General features: G+C 45.5%; 1 protein-coding gene across 1 annotated transcript in view; it reads left to right on the forward strand.

Annotated features, from left to right (window-relative positions):
- Positions 1-2,884: 2,884 nt before the first annotated feature.
- The window catches only part of SLC25A28 (solute carrier family 25 member 28), a 102,805-nt gene continuing 85,618 nt past the window's right edge, over positions 2,885-20,071 (forward strand). The window contains exon 1 of the mRNA XM_069611533.1: positions 2,885-3,346. Coding sequence (XP_069467634.1) covers positions 3,041-3,346 — 306 coding nt within the window. The 5' untranslated portion in view covers positions 2,885-3,040. The remainder of the gene's footprint in view (positions 3,347-20,071) is intronic.

Below are 20,071 nucleotides of genomic sequence, written 5' to 3' on the forward strand. Positions count from 1 at the left end.
TGTGGGAATTCAGCATTCCACCTTTAGAACCGCTTTATTTATCTTCACCCATAGGTGCTATACACTCTTGAGATGAGCATTTTCCTTCACCGGCAGGAGGGAAGAATTGAATAGACGAGTTCACCATGCTTTAAGTGAAAATATATACCTCACCTTGACTACACTTAAGGTAGGCCATCATTGGAAGTGCTTGTAGACATTTAATGGAGGCTGGTGTTACTGGTAGGCAACCAATAGAAGTATTTTGATTACTTTTGGTGCATAGAATTGGCAGTTACTGGTGCACTGGCCACAGTGGGGACCCTTTTGCATATGTCTCTGAACTGTACCCGACAGGATATACCTCTACATGTAATTTCTATGTGAAATGAATAATGATTACTATGTCTAATATTTAACACACAACATATTATGTCTATTGAAACAGCTCTTTATGTTTATTTATGTTTTGCAGTCAAAATCTACTAGGCTCAAGAAGAAGGGGTGTGTATCCCGAAACGCGTCAGCCACAAATTGTATACATGGACTATCATTTCCCACAGATTTCATGTTATTTTGTTGACAATTATTTTGGCTTTTTCACTTTAAGTCTTTATGGTGAACTAATTGTGATTACAATTAAAACCTCTTTTGTTTTTTTACCAAAATCACTTAATGTTTTTCTTTATTGTCAACTTAATCTGAAGACTAATGTTTAACTATAGTTAACACAACCAAACTTGCTGAATCATCTTTTGATGGATTTATGACAGAGTGCAGGGGACGGGAGGGCTCCTAACTTTGGATCCTCGTTTTTGTCTCTACATAGCCATGCATATGCTTATCCCCTGGCACAAACTGATGAGTTAGTGGACAAGCAAGATGCTGCCAAATAGTAAATACCTTAACACATTTGACCTTACTGCAGGGCATTGGCAAATATCTCTGACAGAAAATGCCAAGGAGAAGAAAGCACTCTCGATACCTGAAGACTTTACCAGTTTAGAGTAATGCCCTTTGGATTAAAGAATGCATCTGCCACTTTTCAAAGGTTAGTCAGCATGTCCGGATGGGTTGGATGAATTCTGTTCTCTTTTAAGCCGATCAACCGAGTATCCTCATTGTCGGCAAGCTTTAAACAAGCATAATCCAAGCCTCTGTCTTGGCACAGAATACAGATTTTCCATGCTAATGTTATAGAAAATCATGATTCTATTCAAGACATGGAGGCGAAGGATTATCCCACCCATACAATCGCAAAAATATGAACGAGTGCTTGGCGAGGATGCATTACCAGTGGTTAGGCAAAGGCACACTGGTTCATCAATATCCCGATTGCCCGCCCTGGAACTGATTTACACTCAGTATCATCTTTGATTATGACTCAAAGTTGAAGTTACAGCGACCACTGGTTGGGGCGCATAGTTAAGTTACACAAAAGCAGCAAAAGAAAGAAGGGGAATATGATGGTGCAGAAAAGTTTAAAGTAATATACAGATCGTGATTGGACGGTGTTACCTCGGGGAGAAGGTAAACTATCAAGTTCAAACTGTGAAAAGACTTGACCCCATGGGATTTGTAGTTTTTCTTACTGTTTGATCTTGAGTTATGTTTTTTTTTTATTTGCTGCTCGAAAAGTAAAGAGAAGAGTTGAGCATAATCCTTCGCCTCTCTGTCTTTAATAAAATCACGACTTTCTAAAACGTTAGTATGGAAAATCTGTATTATGGACCAAAATAGTTAAAAGGAGAAGGGCCACTGAATGATTAATGGAAGTGTACTGGTTTCCTTTCAGGAGCAGAGACTAAAATAGCATAAAGGGGCAAAACAGATTTGTGTACAATAGCAGTTGGGAACTTGTCAACCTTTTGAGTCACCAAGGTGGGTGAAAAGAGTATTTTGTGGGCTTGGTGGGTGGTCAGTTCATTGATGCAGTTAAATTATGCAGGTGGAGTGAGATGACGATATTCTTCACATGAAAGGAGTGGATGAGGGTTCTGGTTTCAACACGTTATGTATGTTAATGGAATGTGATTGGCTACTGGGTCACATGGTGATTTGTTCACTGTGACTACTCCTTCTCCATTGGCTTCATGGGAAGGATAGTTTCTTTTAAGTGTTTAGTGTTCTTGCTTGACTTGGTTCTCTGAGATTAAAGATGGAGAAGCATAGTTGTTTACCTCGTCTTTCATAAAATCATGACTTTGCTTACGGCTAGTGTAGAACACATGTATTTATCACGGAGAAGCAGGATCGTATACAACACTAATTCCGATCAAAGGAACTGAAAAGGCAAAAAAGTTGATGAACTAAAAACCATTAGGGTATGGCTTAAGTACTTGTTCTGTGTTAATAATATACACCATATGGACATTTCCGTTAGCTATTGGCAACAATCCACGTTGTAAATGACGCCCCAAAACAGTGACATTGAGCTCATATTAGTGGGCTGCGATTACGCTTGACCCTGGCGCAACAACCTTCAAAAGCCTCGTCACCGTGCTTGCCACGTGACCTATGCTATAGGGCAAAGACGAGCTGACACGTTAACCCTAAAGTATTTTAACAAACACCCACAAGCACTATGATTGTTTAGGATGATTGGACAGACTCCCCAAGCCCGCCCCTCCCAGCCTTCCTCCATCTTACACGTTCTCTGGTTGACCCCGACACTGACTCGGCTACAGACTGTCACGCAGACTCGAAGCGCTTATATAAAACCAAACAGGGCTGGGCAATACATTGATTGACAGTTATATACGCCAATCGGATTACAGAGAAGACGGTACTTCTGTAGATAAAGTGATAGAAGGGCGGAACGTGGTCCTACAGACGGATGTACTATCCAATCTTGGAGCGAGCGGGAGGCTGTGTAGCCAATCGATGTTGTGATTGCACAATCTCACTTTACAACGGGCACCAATGGACAGCGCGGTGGGTGTGTCCGCGGGCCTCAGCGGGAGCAGCCGGACCCAGGGGTGCAAGAGAGGGTGGCACGGCGGGCGCAGTAGTTCCGAGGCAGCGGGAGCGGCCCGCAGGCGAGCCGGCCGCGGAGCGCGGCATGGAGCTGGAGCCTGTGTTGAAGCAACGGGCCTCTGCTGGGCCCGTGGAGCCGGGACGTGTGCTGGAAGGCTGGGTCCGTCGGAGCGGCCGGACAGTGGCAGGGCCTGGTGGTACAGGGGAGGCCGGGACAGCGGAGGGCAGGCGTGCCCGAGAACTGCGCGAGGTGCCGTCTGAGCTGGAAGAGGACGAGGGGCCGGAGTACGAGGCACTTCCAGAGGGCTCCACTGTCACCACGCACATGTTGGCCGGGGCCGTGGCTGGCATCATGGAGCACTGCCTCATGTACCCCGTGGACTGCGTGAAGGTGAGTGGCGTAAAGGGGACCGATCGTGGGTGTGACCGTCTGCGGGCGGAAGGCAGATGACCTCATGTGACATTTCAAGGGTGAGGATGGAGGGGGGAGGCACATTTAAGGTGATCTGGCGAGTCGGATCCCCGGGACACTACTCTTCAATTCGGCTGTCTCTTGAAATTGTTCCACGCTGGACGACTTTTTCTGATGCCGTGGTTATTGTGGCTGATTTATAAGGACGTTCTTATCGTAAAATGAAGACTCGGGCGATTGCAGCGAGACGGACGAGGTGGTCAGCACCTCGGCCAGTGCAGCGTGGTCCAGACCGGTGATTGTCGCGGTGCACAAGTCCGAGCTCAATTTTGTGCCATGCTTGAAAGATTCCTCCCTGCTCTTGGCATGTTACTGTACTGTCCTCCATGCGAGTATCAAGTGTCCCAAAAGGCAATCCCCCACGCCTGAAATGAATTGACAGTAAACAGTAATTCATTTTAAAAGGGCCACAATCGCGCGCGCACACCATGTTGGTGGCCAAAGCACCAATCCATTTGTCTGTGCGATACACCTCGTTTCTCTAAGGCACTCATAATTCGAATTTGAGAGGCGGTTGCAGCTGCTTTAATTTCCAAGGTGATTGGCATTTTCAAGTCTGACATCTAAAACTCATTGTCGATTCAGAAGGACTTTCTTTGTTGCTTAACATCAGCCTGTTATCATGGGACCTTTTTATGAAGATTATTTTATAGTTTACACACCCTTCTCTCTGGTTGTGTCCAGCCCACCGCTCCAACTAAATATAAATAAAAATGGCAACCAGCCCGGCAAAAAACATCTGGATGAAAAACCACACCGCAGGTAATAAAATGTTGCTCAGCAAATTAGAACACAATCCACTGTAGTAGACCTGTATTAACACAAGAATGGTTTGGTTTCTGGTCAGTGAGTAATGAAAGTACTTTAATGGGGCCCCGACACAGGTCTTGCGCCATCTGCCACCACAGGTACAACTGCCAACTCAAATCACTCCCACACCCTATGTTATGTCTCTGTGTTCAGTTGCGCGTGGCAGGGGTGCCTCACGCCATGGAACGCGGGATCGGATCTCCTCTTCTTTTCAACAATGAAATAATCGGGTATAGAAATGCAATCCTAGAAAATCTAGGACCACATTATGAGTCACCCGTTATGGAAATAATGGTGGCGGTAAACCTGCTGCCACCGTTGTTTCAATACCGGGTGATCCCGAGTTCTACAGGCGGTAGGTGTCATTCCCGCCAGGTCTGACCTGGCGGGTTTAACACCACCCGCCTGCAGGCGGACGTGGAAACACCGGCACCATCATGAGATGGTGCCGGTGTTTCCACTTCCCCATTCCCATTGAGTCCTATTGGACTCAATGGGGATTTACTGAATTCTGCCTCTGGAATTCCTGGGTCATATTGCCCCGGTAATTCCGGGAATCACAGAGGCGGACTGGTAATATGAGTCTGGCGGTAACCTGCCGTAATTCCAGGCACGGTTACTGCCGGACTCGTAATGAGGCCCATAGTCTTTAAACTTTTCAGGGCAGCTAACATTGTGCTTAAGGTGGTCTCTAGAACCACGTCTGAAATTACATTAATCATCTGTCACTGCCCTCTCACTAGTCTGGTCAAATGCCCCAACGTACCAATGATCCTGTCCCACCTCATCAGCTGAACCACTGACAGATTCATTCACATGCCCCCTTGTCTCATGGGGATAAACTCCCCTCTCCCTTAATCACTGAACAACTCACCCCCACCTCATTCCATTTCAGGCACCCCACCCCTCCTGTTCAACCTGACAGTCCTTTCTTTGTTTCACCATCCATTTTTTTCCAATGTGACTGCACTTCGACCGTGTCTGTGAGAACATCTGGATTGGTATACTGAAACTCCCCCTTGATTACTTTGAATGGTTTTTGACCCGTACAGCATCACCCACCAGGATGTCCTTCAGCTTGACACACATTTCGTATCAAAACCAGCCCTGCTCTTGTACTGTGCAGTCAACACCTTTTTGGTGTACGCTATCAACAGGAAACCCCTTAAGTAAAGTAACAATTGCCCAAACCAAACTGCACTAACTTTGACCTGGCCTTCCTTGCTCTTAACAATTCTAAAGAAGATAACACCTGTCTCAACATTTGACGTGGTCCTGTATGCCCACAATATTTTGCACATCGCTGTCTGCACCGGTACCTGGTTAGCGATTGTCCATTGAATGCAACTCGTCATGTTCCTGTTTACCCTTTCCACCAAAAAATTTCCCTGGGGGTGGTAAGGGCATTGCGCCAACTTTTCATCCCCATCTCAATTAGCAACCTCTGCATCTCCCTTGAGGTGAATTGCACTCAGTTATCAGTCACCAACATCTCTGGGGTCCCTTCTCTTCTGAAAGGTTCCCGAACATACTCCATCACACCCATTGTGTTGGGCACAGACATGAATTTCACCTCCCATTTAGAATGGTAATTCAACACTACCAACGTGTAATGCTCATCTGGAGGCAACCAGTTCATGGGACCTACAGAATCCACAGCTCACAAAGGATTGCAGTGTGGCAAAGTGCCATTGCAAATGGTAGATTGGCCAAAAATGCAATGGATCAAATTATCTGTGACTAACCAATCTACTTCCTTATCCTGTAGACGCCTCTTAGAATATGTGGCCTCCACATGCCCCTCATGACCCATTTTCAACAGCTTCCTGCGCACCCAAACGGGTGGCACAATCCTGTGATCACAAATTAACATACCATCCTCCACAGACCATTCCTCCTGAACCTTTTCATATAGCTGTATCTTTGTCCGGACCTCGTTCCCTTGGCCACCCATTGAATACATCAGTATGAAGGCGAGGGCATCACTCTTCTAGGGCGTTTTCATGCTCGACGGGAATTCAAGGGACGCTATGCAGAGGATAAAATATATGTAGCGATGAAGGGCATAAATGTGCTTGGATGGGAGACACATACACGCTTGAAGATAGTTTTGGACCATGTAGTGAACAAAAGGTTTTGACTGTACCCCACTCAGATGTGATTTGGAGAGAATTCTTCAGGAAAACCATGACCTGCTCTTCCTCCTGTCGGTGGCACCACCTCTGCAGGCATGGTTTTAACAGAAGCACTGGCAGTGTTGGTGCCAGTGCTTCTTTGTCCCCATTCCTGTGGAGTCCTGGGACTCCACGGGTGTGGGGACTTGCACTTTCTGCTGCCTATTATCCCAGGCCTCCTGGACTTTTCGGTGACACCGGAATATCAGGTGGCGAAACCAGGGATACAGTAGCAGCGGCGGGTTACCGCCATACTCTTAATGAGGACCATTCTGTTGGAGCATGCAACCCCACACCCAGGTCTTCAGAAAAGAGTTTGAGGTATTACTAAGCATGGAACAAAATGCGTTTGATTAGCAGGAGATACAAACAGTGCCTAGGTATTCGGCAACACTCAGTAAGCAGGAGCTACCTGTGCGCAACGAGGAGCTGTTGTATGGTGGTCTGCACTGCCGGTTTGGCTTGGTAATCCAATCAATGGTCCAGAAACTGGTCATGGGGGGGGGGGGGGGGAGGGGAGCTGCGTGATCCACTTCCCCAGGCCCCCCTGTCATGGCTGCTGGCAGGGCTCTCAGGACGGCGCTCCCTCGCACCTGGAGAGTGCTGGGCTGACAGCCTTACCGCTCGCTCCACTCCCCTTGTCCCCTGCCCCGCACCTGCCAGGCACAGACATTCCTCATCCCAAAATACGCTCCTTTAGTGGGGTCTGAGGCGGAAGGCTCTGCCCCCTGCCAGCTTAATCTCTGCTGGGCCGTGCATGGCATATGCGGCCCAGCTTTTCCCACTTGTGCCTTCTCCTAACCTGGCCGCCCCCCATTACTTTACTGGACTGCACCTGCCCTTCGCAACCCAACTATTTACAAAGTCTCTCTCCCTGCACCCCCCGCCCCCAAATCACGTTTCTAAGTGTTTGCAAGGAGCTAGCCATTCCTAGCAACCACACAAGGTAAATTGCTTTCATCATTTTGTAAACAAATTGTTTTTAACCCTCTTCGACCCCAAATTTTGGCAGGTCATAATGGCTTTATATCGGCTATGCTGTGGCCTTGAACTAGGGCTTCAGGGCCCATAACGCCTGATGTACCCCTCTGACTAGATCTATAAAGCTGTAATTAAGTTATACATGTCCTGTTGCTCATTTATACACATTCCCAAACACGCACATTTTCTGACGCCTAGGTTTCGTAGCACCAGTTGTCTTGGGGAGCCTAAAGTAGCATCTTGTAGCTTTTTGTGTCAATCCAACCTCATAGGCTATAACCAGGAGTTAAATGGCTCCCAGCAATTTCAAACTCTCAACTATTTGGCTCCTTTCTTTTGGAAATCGGCAGGAAAACGATTTTCCATGGAGTAAACAGTATTTCCCTTTCTAAGCAGGCGGTCATTTTAGGCAAGTAAAAACAATAAAATAATGTAGCGATTTTTGTTGCAAATAGTTTGGTAAGGACCATAAGTGGAGATTTAAAAACATATATACATTCCAGCGCCTCTTCAGACAAGATTATGCTATTGTGGCTCCACTGAATGGGATAGGCCACAGATTTATTTTATTCTAATTTGTAGAGCGTGGAACAGCCCGGGGGCATCAAGGCGCTTGTTACAGTCAGATTTGTTAGTTACAGAAAACTGTGTATATTGCAGGCATAAGAAAGAGCAAGGCAATCGGACGGTTTGGACGAAGAGGGACTTTTTAAAAAATATATATATTTTTTTTTTGCGGAAAGCCAAGAGTGAGTTTTCTCTTCTGATGTCAGTGGGTAGTGCGTTCCATAATCTGGTTGCAATGTAGGGGAAGCCTAGCCCACCTGCTTTGGACCCGTTGATGCGCGGGGTGTGAAGTTGGTTGGTGTATTGAGTTCTGATGGGCCGGGTGGATGTGACTTTCTCTATAGTCTCTGATAGATAAGTTGGTGCTGAGAGGGTGAAACATTTGTATGTGAGGGTGAGGATTTTGAACGTGATGTGCTCGTTAACTGGGAGCCAATGAGCTGCCTGTCTAGCCTGGGAGATATGTTCCTTTTTGGGGATGCTTAAGTGCTCCAAGCGCATTGTTCTGTGTGATTTGGAGTCGATAGGTTTTTTTTCGGATGTACCTGCTAGAAGGACATTACAGTAGTCTAGTTTGGCACCAATGGTGGCTCTGGCTATTGATGGACAGTTGGGCTTAGATAAGTAAGGTTTTATGGCGTTTATTAGCTTTGTGGTGTCTGCTGAGGCAGAGGTGCTGGCGCTGACCTTTCTAGTCATGGATAGTGTGCAGATGCCATTGGTCTGAACACAGTGGATAAAAGGGGCAGCCACCCTTTTAAAAAAATATATTTTAGTCCCCCCCCCTTAATTTTAAGGTCTAATGCAGGCATGTATGCTGCTTATGTGGAAGCCTCAGATAATCTGCATTCACCCCAGAGCAGGCGACCCAATCAGTGTACGATAATGGTATTTTAACCCATGACCTATGTTAGCAATCATGTTTTTATTTGTTTCTTCTATACACAAGTCGTCTCTACTCTGCCTAAAACACTAGGCCACCCCTTTGTAAGGAAATTATAGAACTATTAGTGGTACCACCCGGCATTGCCTGGGTCTGTAGCCGACATGCACGTGGGGGTCTGCTATAGCCTTGTGTGTTTTATTGTGTGGCAACTTAATCAGCAATCTCCCATACTGATAGCACAGGGCCAGAACCTGCTCTGTGCAGGTCGAATGGGTGGGGTTGGTTAGATTTCACTATCACCAGTACACCCCAGACTGGTTGGATGACCTGGGACCAAAATTTCAGCCCACCAACTGTTATGGGGCTGGATCCTACCCTGAATACACAAACACACTTATATTTTCAAAGTAAATTTAAGTTTATTTGATTTGTGTGGACTACGAATGGGTCACTTTAAATGTACATCTAGAAGTTGACAGGCCGGTGTTATTCGTCATAAAAAGGGGTAATCTTGCAATAGATTACAATTTTACATTGGATTGATGTTGTTTTGGTGCGTGCAGTTCGCAAATACCCTAAGTTCTAAATGGGAGGTCTGTGTCTAGGTGGTCTGTCAAACGCATAGAGGCATTTATTAATTTCTTAGTAGAAATAGTTTCCATTATCTTGTATCTAATTTTACTTTTGACTCGGCAGTAGCAATGGCAAAACAAAGCGTATCATTCTGGTAAAATAATTCTCTAGTGTGTTAAACTTTTGTTCAAGAATAGTGGTACCTCCTGCTGAAAGTATCCAGAAAGGAGCACACATAACCTTCTACCCCTTGCACGTTTGCCTGCCTTCTTAGACTACCTCCCAAGCTCGCTTGGCCTCAGTCAAATCGGCACGTGACCGGGAGTGCGGGGGCGGTGAATTTTAGACTCCTTGCTAATGGGAGCGAAGTCTGGAAGTTGTGCATGGGTGCCCGTGTTCAGAGCCGTATTGCCAAATGCCATCTAGTATCGCTATGCTAACTGTAATAGTTGAATCTGTTGCTGTGCATACTGAAATTGTGCCTGCTTCTGCAGTGGGCCAGTGGAATCGCGCCTTACACAACACTAAGGGGTGTACCCGATCTGTACGTACTGTGCAGACTGAGCGTAAGGGTACCTACTGCCGTCAAACTGGGCATGGTCTTGTCAATTGTGTGAGTACCCTAGCTTCAATATGCACATGAGCATATGACAGTATCTGAAAAATCATGGTTCTCTCAGGTCCTATGCTGGCAATGGCTGGAAAATGTGATGACTTCCCAGTCAATGTCTGTACACCAGCTTAAACTGTTTCCTTGCTTGTTTTAGTAGAAACATTTTTACCATTATCTGTTTCACACAGATCAATTTATGTTCTTGTAAGATTTACATTGGACACAGATGCACGCTTTAGGCTCTGTGGAACATGAAGTTTGCCTCTTGGCTGCATGAAAACGAATGCCCAACAGTTTATACGTGAAATTCTAGATGCAAGCTGAAACTTGCCAGCACACATAAATAAGGTATGTACTGTTTATCATGGCATTAGTACACTAGAATGACAAGTTGGAAAGGCCTTGCAAGGTGTGTTGGGGCATTTTTTTGCAGGGCCTCTCCCCAGTATTGACATGGAGAATAAACACGGCAGTACATGCGTGCATTAGGGAGCACAGAGAATCTTTTGGTGACAACTGCTGCTTGGAATGGGACTGCGAAGGAACGAAGATTTAACATGGAGAACAGACTGCTTAAAAGCAACTGTGTACGGCGTCTGATCCTCAGAGTAGTAGGTGCGTTCAGTACTTTGGATTCGGAGCCTGGGTGGCTGCATTAGGTTGGCAAAGGATCATAGGAAATCGACCTGGTGGTCTTTTTCTGCTCCCACTCATGAACTTGTTCAAAGTGGGGATGTACTGTGTAGAAGATCTACTTATTTCACATCACCATCGCTTGCTCCATGTGCCACTGTGCATGCAATGTCTTCCGTCCTACTTGTATTACATCCAGTGGATGTTGTCGCCTGTCAATATCTAGTAACTAACTTCCCAGCCATTGTAATATCTCCTTCCCTTTACTTTTTGTACCTACCACTGGTATTTGTCTGCATAATATAGTTCTGTAGAGCTATATGATGTTGCTACTGCATACTACACAGAAAGGGTCGAGATCAGGGATCCTATGTATCTAATACAAGCAGACCACGAAATGTGTACTTGTCACTATTGGCTAGTGACAATTCAATTGTTTGTTGGAATACCTTTTATACACAACCCTATGCTCTTGATCTAGGTGCGACTACCAGGTCGAGTCCACAACGTTTGGGCTGCTAAGATTCTTCGGGAGAGGCAAGAAGACCTGAATTAATACGTACCATACATGCAGCCTACCCATATGTATGAAACCTAGGATCACATTAAACTATTAAAAAAAGAAAAATCGCACACGCAAGCAAAGGGGTACAAATCGTGGCACAACCCTAGCGTTTATTCAACAGAAAAAAAAATTGGTAAAACATAGTTACGTGCTTCAACTTTACATGTATCACTGTGTTTGAGCATGGTATCTAAAGTAATGACATATACTCAGATGGAGGTACTGTCACTAGAGACCTCCCCTCACCGTACCTATAATCTGCTATAACCTTTTAATTACTGCATAACTTGCCCTATACATCTAGATCCTATTTTAACAAAGTTTCTAAAGTCTATCCAGATATCTCTGGATTTGTATGCAGAGTGATAACGTGTGATAAATAGTTATTGTTTGCCTGGGTTATTTAACGCATCCATTCAATAAGGGTAGGAGGAGCTCTTTCAGTCCAGTTTCTTTGGATGCATCATTTTGCCAGGAGGAAGGTGATTTGCATTTTGTATTTATTAGGCTTGTATAGCACTTTATACCAAAGTGCTGATTAATCACTGGTTACATTCAGACATCTTTAGCAGAGCAAACCAGCAGAATTAGGGATCCAGGTTTAGTGGCACGTTCGCGATTGTTCATCACTTAAAACAGATCTGCAACTAACAAGTATGGAACTGGAGGCCTGGCCAAAGCATGTGCAGGTAGCCAAAATGTTGCATCTTGTGCACTGGTCGTTGTTGTTGGATTATAGCATTTGTAATTTGTCTACAGTGTCGTGTAATCTATTAAACTTTAAATTGGTTTAACTTGAACCTGCAATTCAAGGAGACACATCTGACCAGACTACATGTTTTGGCCATTTCTACATCGGTATTATGAATGGCTAAACCCAGAGCACGTTTGTTTCCTACTTTGGTTGACACATCTGGCATCTGATCATGTAACAGTTTATACAGTGTTGCTACTATTCTAGGACATCATATAGATTTTCAAAGCAGGATAAAAAAGGGGTTTCTGGAGGTTTGAGAATAGATCATTCATTTTGCCCTGAAGGCGGCGACAGTAGTACTGTGCTATTTCAGTATGTGTACTTGTATGCTCACTCAATCTTTGCGTGGACAGAAAAGCAGCCCTTGGGAACATCCCCTGTTTTATTGTATATTCAGTGTACCTGTATTGATCTATCCATCTTTGGAAGGATATCTGGGAACCCCCATAGTGGTGTTCTTTTGTAGTACAGTGCCACGCCCCATTTTAGTCAAGCTCTTCTTTCGAGGTAGTATCGTTGTGCCTATCGGGTCATACGATTGTCTGTAATTGTTGCTTTTTAATAAGATTCAAAGATCTGCATTTCCAGCGACAGCCTTGTGGCTTTTAATATGCAGCGGTATCTGCTCACTCCAAACCAGTAAGATGCAAACTGTGCTTGCTCTGCCAGTTTATTTTAAAACCGGGTGCCATAGAACAGCCTCTATCATAAGATTTAGCAATGTATTCCGATTTTTATTTTTTAACAATACAGGGGTTGTTTAGTTCTAGATATAGTAACCCTCGGTGATTCCCTCCCCACCCTCTGCCAGTGCTTAATACTGCCTGCCTTGTGCCCATTAGAAGTTGTATCTGCACTATGTCACCCGCAATGGTCATCATATATACCACTGTAATACACTAATCATGTATGTCGTGCTCCTAACAATTGATACCATACCATATCGGGGTACAACGATTCAAATGTCCCCAAACCGGACACTCCGCTCACTGGTGCCCTTACATATCGCTCACTTTGGTTCACACTGTCTGACTGGCTGCTCACATCCCGTTCTGCACAATTTAGCTAAATCTGTTTTAACACAAGCCCTGAAAAAGACCCGTCGGATCCAAACGTGTCTGGTTTCCTGTGCAATAACAATCGCTAAGGTACAAAACAATGAAAAATGTCAAATTATTTCAACAACCTTTCGCAAGTATATTCAGTGATAACTGCTCACCGACGACCCAGCGCCAGCTTGACAAAGGTTCTCACCCCACCCTGTCTAATACACTATTCGAGATGGAAGGGCACCGTCTCACAAGCACCTAGGCTTCAGCAGCATGGTATCCCATATTATCTAACGATAAAGCACTGTGATATTCACGTTCTGGTAACCTGCCACCGTGTGTGCTTACCCATTTGAGGTTGTATCTGCTATGGTGTTTGCTGTTTTTTTTCTTTAAGGGAAAATAGCTCTTATACTTATTTACTGTCAACCCAGAAACATCACCAAAATGTCAGGTTGCACATATTCGGCTAGGTTCTCTTGAGGGTTTCTTTTAAAAAGCATAATGTCATCTGCGTAAAATGAGATCTCTCCCCCCCCCCCTGAGTACCCACTAAGCGACTGTCCCGTGAGCATTGCGTGCACTTATGAAATTCGCAAGTGCCTCTATTTGCAATAGAATGGGTGATGGGGGAGATCCTGAGATGTGCCCCTTCGAAGCTCATAAGATGTTGAAGGCATCCCATTGACTCACCCTCTGGCCGTTGGTCCAGCGTATATCAACTTAAAGTGTATAAATTGACTGCCGAATCTACACTTACAGGAACTTCCAAGAGAACATGTCTTACGCTTCTGGGCAGCCACAGGGACCGCTACAGCTGATGCTATAGGGCTACTGTGACGCTTTTTTGAACAGCCTGCGCACATTGAGCACTGCTGAGCAACCTGGGCTGAATCCCACCTGATCAGGGTGAATTATGTTGCATTGCAGTAACAGTCTATTAGCGATGACCTTGGCATGCATTTTAGAGACAACATTGAGGAACAGTGGTCTATATGAGCCACATTCCTCTGCCAGTTTCCTGGGGGTAAGAATCCGAGTTATAGTTGCTTCTCTAAGGTGATCAGTTCATTGCTTAGTATGTTGGGATTCCTCCCAGACTGTTAAGCGCAGGGCCAAGATGGTGGTATAGCCATTATAAAAGTTGGAAGTAAGTCTAATCTGGACCTGTAACTTGGCAGGTGTTTAATTGCTTTCATAATTTCCTCGATGGTGAATGGAAGATCTAGATGTTCACTCGCATTATTTGACAATATAATTATTGGAATTTCTATGCTCGAGATAGTCTTGCATAGGATATACTTTACAAGGCCTCATTTATCCTTCGATCAGTGTTGTACATTCCCATGAGTCAATGTGTTGCACCCATTTCCACTCTCGGTGATCAGGCGAGATAGACCCCTTCTGGGGCGATTTCTCCTCATTTCCTTGTAATGTAATCAAATAAAAATAATAAAGAAATTGCATCCCTACTCTTTGAATTCATCAAACGCAGTTTTAATCTTGGTTAAATGGTTGTCGCTACAGGAGTATGTAACATTTTTCCAGTTAGTAGACGTTTTGCTGGCAGCAATGTCTCGCCTGATGTCCTTCAAAACCCCCATGTCACCGTAACCACCCCTCTGATAGACTTCAAAGGCCTGTCCCCATTGCTGCAACTGCACCTTGATAGATTATAAAGTACTGCTGTGTTGTCTCAAATACAATGTCCTGGGGTGCCGCAGGTTTAAATATCCACACATGGTGACATCTTCCTTTGCCCATATCCATTTCTATGACCATTATGTTTGCAGAAAACCTTTGATCGTGCTTATGTAATACTGTTTGCAACTTTAATATTAGCTCTGTCCTAGAGGGCATGTTGTGCACTGTGAAGAAGTATATTCTCTAGCGGGTGCAGACCTCCAAGCATCACTCGGCACCAAGTTCTTCATGCCCTGCCGTAGACTGTGCGTATCCTTGGATAGCGTCCTAGTAGAGGGCCCTGTGCGATCAACACTCAGATCTAGCATGGTGTTCATACCCCCCACCTATTGGAAACAACGGGAAGGCTTCATATACATTGATTTATGTATGATTGACACTACCTGAGATTGTCGACTAGGATACCAATTACTGCCCAAAGATTTAACACTGCCTGCGGCATGTTTCCTGCAGGAATAGTATATTGACTTTCTCTCAATATAGGTCAACAGCGTCTGTGCTTTTATGGGGCTAACCATTCACCTACTATTCCAGCTCATTGTACAAAGACCCACCCTATGGGAGATTATTGGTTCTGTATTTAGACAGCAGAATTACGGGAACATTCCTTACAATATATTGTAACATGAGGTCCCGCATCAGAGTAGGTAACACCAGCCAACTGGCACTTAAGTCTGAGTCCTGGCCAGAAGCGAACTCGCTGGTTCTGCTAGTTGAACACATCTGGGGCCAGGACAACAAAATAGCACACTGGCTCAGCAGGGTGTTTGCCTCGTCAGACTGGGAATTGTTGGAGGAACATTCAGAAGATTTACTATACTAGGTTCTCCAACTCTGGACCTTCTTGTGCCCCTGTGCGGAATGCTGGAGTCCCCAGGTTTTGCTCCCTGTTCTTTGCTGTGTCCTAGGGTGTCCAACTCTGGACCTGGCCATGAAATTAGCCTGGGGAAGGAGGAAGAAGTTTAGGGAGAGGGTATTTCAGAGGAGGTGGTTTGCTCCACCCAGACTGACAAAAGGCACTGCACACTAGGGGTGTCATGGTATTAGTTTTATGACGGTACGATAACCTTCTTGCCAAATGACGGTATATCATGGTTATCGCGGTATAGTAGGTGGAGTTAACTAATCTTAACAAATATTTTCTAAAAGGTCATAAACTGTCAGATTTATCATCACAAACAAAACCAGGCACCCAGGACCAGAATTGGGCTTTTAAAACATACTTTGCACTGAAATGTCACCCCTTGCTTCCACCAAACACATGTGTGGAGAGCCCTGCTGCGACTGGCAAAGCAAACTTAATAGCTTTTCTTACGTCGTTATTTAGGCTTTTGGCTCCCCCACTGGCTACTGGTGAAGATGAACATGTTGCCATCTTGATAACCTGCACGCCACAGATCAATCGAGGCTGATGGTAGTATACGCGTGTGCGCATGAACACACACACGCACTCTCTCTTTGTGTGACAGCCTTTAGTTTACTTGCGGGCCAAAAGGTGTTCAGTAAACACGGACATGTCACCTTGGTATGGCAGCAGTGAATACCCACAGAGATGAGTGAATTTTGCAGTGTGACTTATTATATGTAAATTCAATGATAGAACCAGGGAAATCCCCCATTGTCATATGTTTAGCAAACATTATCCATTATAAATATATAAACCCCAAAGCCGCCACCCCAAAGTAAACCCTTTTCCTTCTTGGCACTGTATTTATTATTCCTATTGCTAACATATTGATTGTGTCAGGCACGTGTGGTTTATGGAATGGCATTAGAAACTACTTGGCAGATGGCACATCCAACAGTGCAAGACCAAGACTGCGCAGCACTTGCTTTCTGCAGCCTTTCCAAATCAGACTGAAAAGCACACTTAACGGTATAAACGGTATACCGGTATAAACAATGTGACGGTTATTATTGGTCAATTAAGTGGTTCACGGTATCTTTAACGGTATACCGTTACATCCCTACTGCACACTATGGGCTTATGGCGGGCACTGGAGACATTTTGGTTCATGGGGGTGGGGTCAAATCCAGGGGTTTCATCTTCCTCAGGCCCTGCAGCGCGTATTCTCCAATTCCTCCAGAAGGTCTTTTACACCCGTCTGCCTGTCTCCACTGTCTGGGCTCAGTGGGCGGCCATCTGCTCCTTCAGAGTTCAGGGGGATGATGCCTCTGACCTGCACTATTTAGTCGGTCGGCTTCGGAAGAATTTCTCCCTTTCCAAGCATGTCGCAATGTCAGGGCTACTTCCCTGGCATCTCCCTTTGGTCCTCGAGCCATTGCAATCCCTTCATTTAAGCCCTTTTCGGGAGATCCCCATGAATCTTCTTATGCTTACAACGTTCTTCCTGATGTATATCACCTCTGGCTGGAGACTGCAGGAAATCATGTGCCTTGTCTTGCAAGGCATCATACTTGGTTGCCCAAAAGCATTATTTCTCAGATGTCATCCCTTGTTTCTTCCCAAGATGGTTTTGAAATTTCGCAGGAGACTGTTCTGCCTTCCTTGTCCCCCTCCCTCATCATCCCTGGAGGAAGAGCGCTGGGCAAAATAGACTGGCTGTGCTTATGTACTTTAGGCAACAGTACCCACTGTTAGTTGCTGGCTGGGAGATGCAATCACCTTGACTTGCATGTCATTTGGCAGGCACATCTTCCGCCTCACCAGTGGGGAAACTACCAGGGGCTGTTGGTATCCTTGGCAGAGGTCAAAGGAGCTTTCATTCAAGATATCTGTAGGGCAGCAACCTGGGTTGACCACACTTTTTCTCTAGACACCATCTTATTTTGCACCGTCAGGAGGCTGGGACCTTTGGTACTGGGGTTTTGAGTGTTTCGTGACAATGCTGTAACCTACAGGACATGTACCCAGGGCTGTGGTCTGTTGGTTCTTCAATATATCTGGTGATAGTGGGTGCACATACCTCCTCCTAGTCTGGTCTTTCTGTTATAGGCCCATACGTTAACAAGAGTTTGTAAATTTCATAGCTAAGTACTGGGACAAGGCACTATCCCAGTACTCTGTCCTGCCCCTCCTCCCCCTCCTCCCCAAATTTTACTACAATGAATGGGCCTTCCACGGCAGTTGGTAATAATTGTCGGTGGCAGGTGGAGGAGGGCTATTATGCCGTGTAGGGAATGGGTGGATGTTAGGACTGATTTTCTATTCTTTGGCCTAGTGGAAGGCCAATGTATATTATGACACGGACAACTCTGGGGAAGCTGTAGCCAGATCAGGTAGCAGAGACAGGCGGTCTAGTCTAAGATTCTCAGAGGTGATGAGCTTGTAAGAGGCCACAATGAGGTCACACAGTGGGAATCACAAATTACGCTTGTATACAAATGGTTATTTATGGCCAAAACACACTATGAAAAATGACTGCTAGCAATTAAGTTGTCACACAACATTGTTAAACTAAATGCATATATACATTTGCATTGGCTTAGGGCATAGTACATATCAAACTCCTTCAAAGGAACGGTTAAAATAGTATTATGCACTAAAATTGGCCAGCCCTGAATTGTCTTGGGCCTTTTTCCCCATAGTTAAGATGAGAATTCCTCAGAAGTTATGAAGCAGGAAAACATGCAGGTAAGGTCTTTGGGGTCCAGTGAAGGGTTTTTAGGGTTAGGGTTCAAGTTGGACTAATGCTCAAAAGTAGCCCCCAGGTTCAGAAGTGATGCGCAATCGAGCGGTGGCAAAGCCAAAAGTGTTAAAATTAAGGTTTATTATAAGCCCATTTACTTATGATGGGAGTATAGGGGGTTGTAACTAACCCCACCCCCCTAACCCCCGTACTCCGATTCTTCCCCAGACTTGGCAGGACAAATGAAGATGGTCAGGGGGTTGCAGGTTCGAGCTGATCTCTGGTTGGTGTCTTTCACTGTTGCAAGGACTCTTGATTGAAGAATGCAGCAAAACTCGATGCAGGACCCCTTTCAGGACTGGACTTTGGACGGTGGTCACCGCAGCATGGCGACGCAAAGGGACTCGGCAGCCACGGTCAGACTCCCATCTCTGGTCCCCTCAATGCTAGGATGCTGAAATTTCGCAGAGGTTGGTCTCCTAGGGCCAGCTGAGGACCCCATCACCTCCCCCACTACCCCAAGTTTCAGGGCAAAACTCGGTACGGTGATGCTGGCAGCATGGTAGCCCAAAATCAAAGCTAGTCGGCCACAGGATGGTTCCAGGGCACTTCCAAAGGCTTCCTTTGGTAGGGTATTGAGCAGACATCAGAAATTGATGGGCCCTCTCCTCTAGGGGTGGCAGCTCATTTGCAGGACTGCTAAAGCTCCACGAGCAAGACAGGGCTCCTCCAGGACAGCAGCAGAAGTTGGTTGGCAGGCCTCCTTCAGTCAGGTCTTGTGTTTCTTCATATGTCTCACAGCTGGACAGGATACTTGGCTCCTTCAGGTTTCTCGAGGATCTCTGATGAATGGGTGCAGGGGTCCTCTTCTCCTAAAAGCCAGGTAAGAGCTGAAACTCTCACTCGCCAATAGCAGGACTAGCCCACACACACCCCAGCAGTGGTCCAACCGGGACCACTGGTGGGAACATTCATGCATTCAAATACACTGAAACCAGTTTGTGGATTGGGACCATACAGTCCCAGCCCACATCCTGCCAGCAAACCCACGCCTACCAAAAGCTTCTGCTTTCCTGGGCACTGGAAGTTCTTATAAGGATTTTCCTGGCCTTTCGGGCCAGGAAGAATGCTAAAGAGCAAGATGGCAAAAAATCTTGCGGCACGGCCATGTTTGACCAGTAGCCAGTTAGTAGCCAAGTGCGGTAAGGCTAAAACGAAAATTGCCAAAAAGTTGGGGAAAAGTCACTGCTGCCACAAGCTTATCCTTTTAGCACACCTAGAGTAAACAAAAATCCTCTGCCTGTTGCTCTAGAGCAAAGCCAAAATGTACTGCAGTGTAAGCTACATTGTACAATGATAAAGTTACCACAAGTGATAACACGACTAAGGGAAACCACGTTTCCCAGTACTGACAGCCTGAAGGACATTTCGGTTTCCCCATGACATATGAGCAAAAGCCAGTGCAGTGAAGCTGTAGTCTTCACTGTACTGCAAAAAGTACAGGTCTGATTCAAAAATAAAAAGTAAACAAGTTTGGGGGCTGCATAAATATGGAAGGGGAAGGTGCAGTAAAGAGAAATCTTTCCTAACAGTGGGGCCAAGTAGAGAAAAGAATGGGTTGAAAAGGGTTCCTGACAAAGTACCTAATTGGTAAGTACTGGGACGAGAAAGAAAAGGACTAAGGGTAATGAGAATTACTGGTAAGTAAGCTGAGCGTTAAAATTCGGACAGATAATTGTACA

Source organism: Ambystoma mexicanum, chromosome 8 (assembly GCF_040938575.1).
Source record: "Ambystoma mexicanum isolate Mex_15411 chromosome 8, UKY_AmexF1_1, whole genome shotgun sequence".
NCBI classification, from domain to species: Eukaryota; Metazoa; Chordata; class Amphibia; order Caudata; family Ambystomatidae; genus Ambystoma; species Ambystoma mexicanum.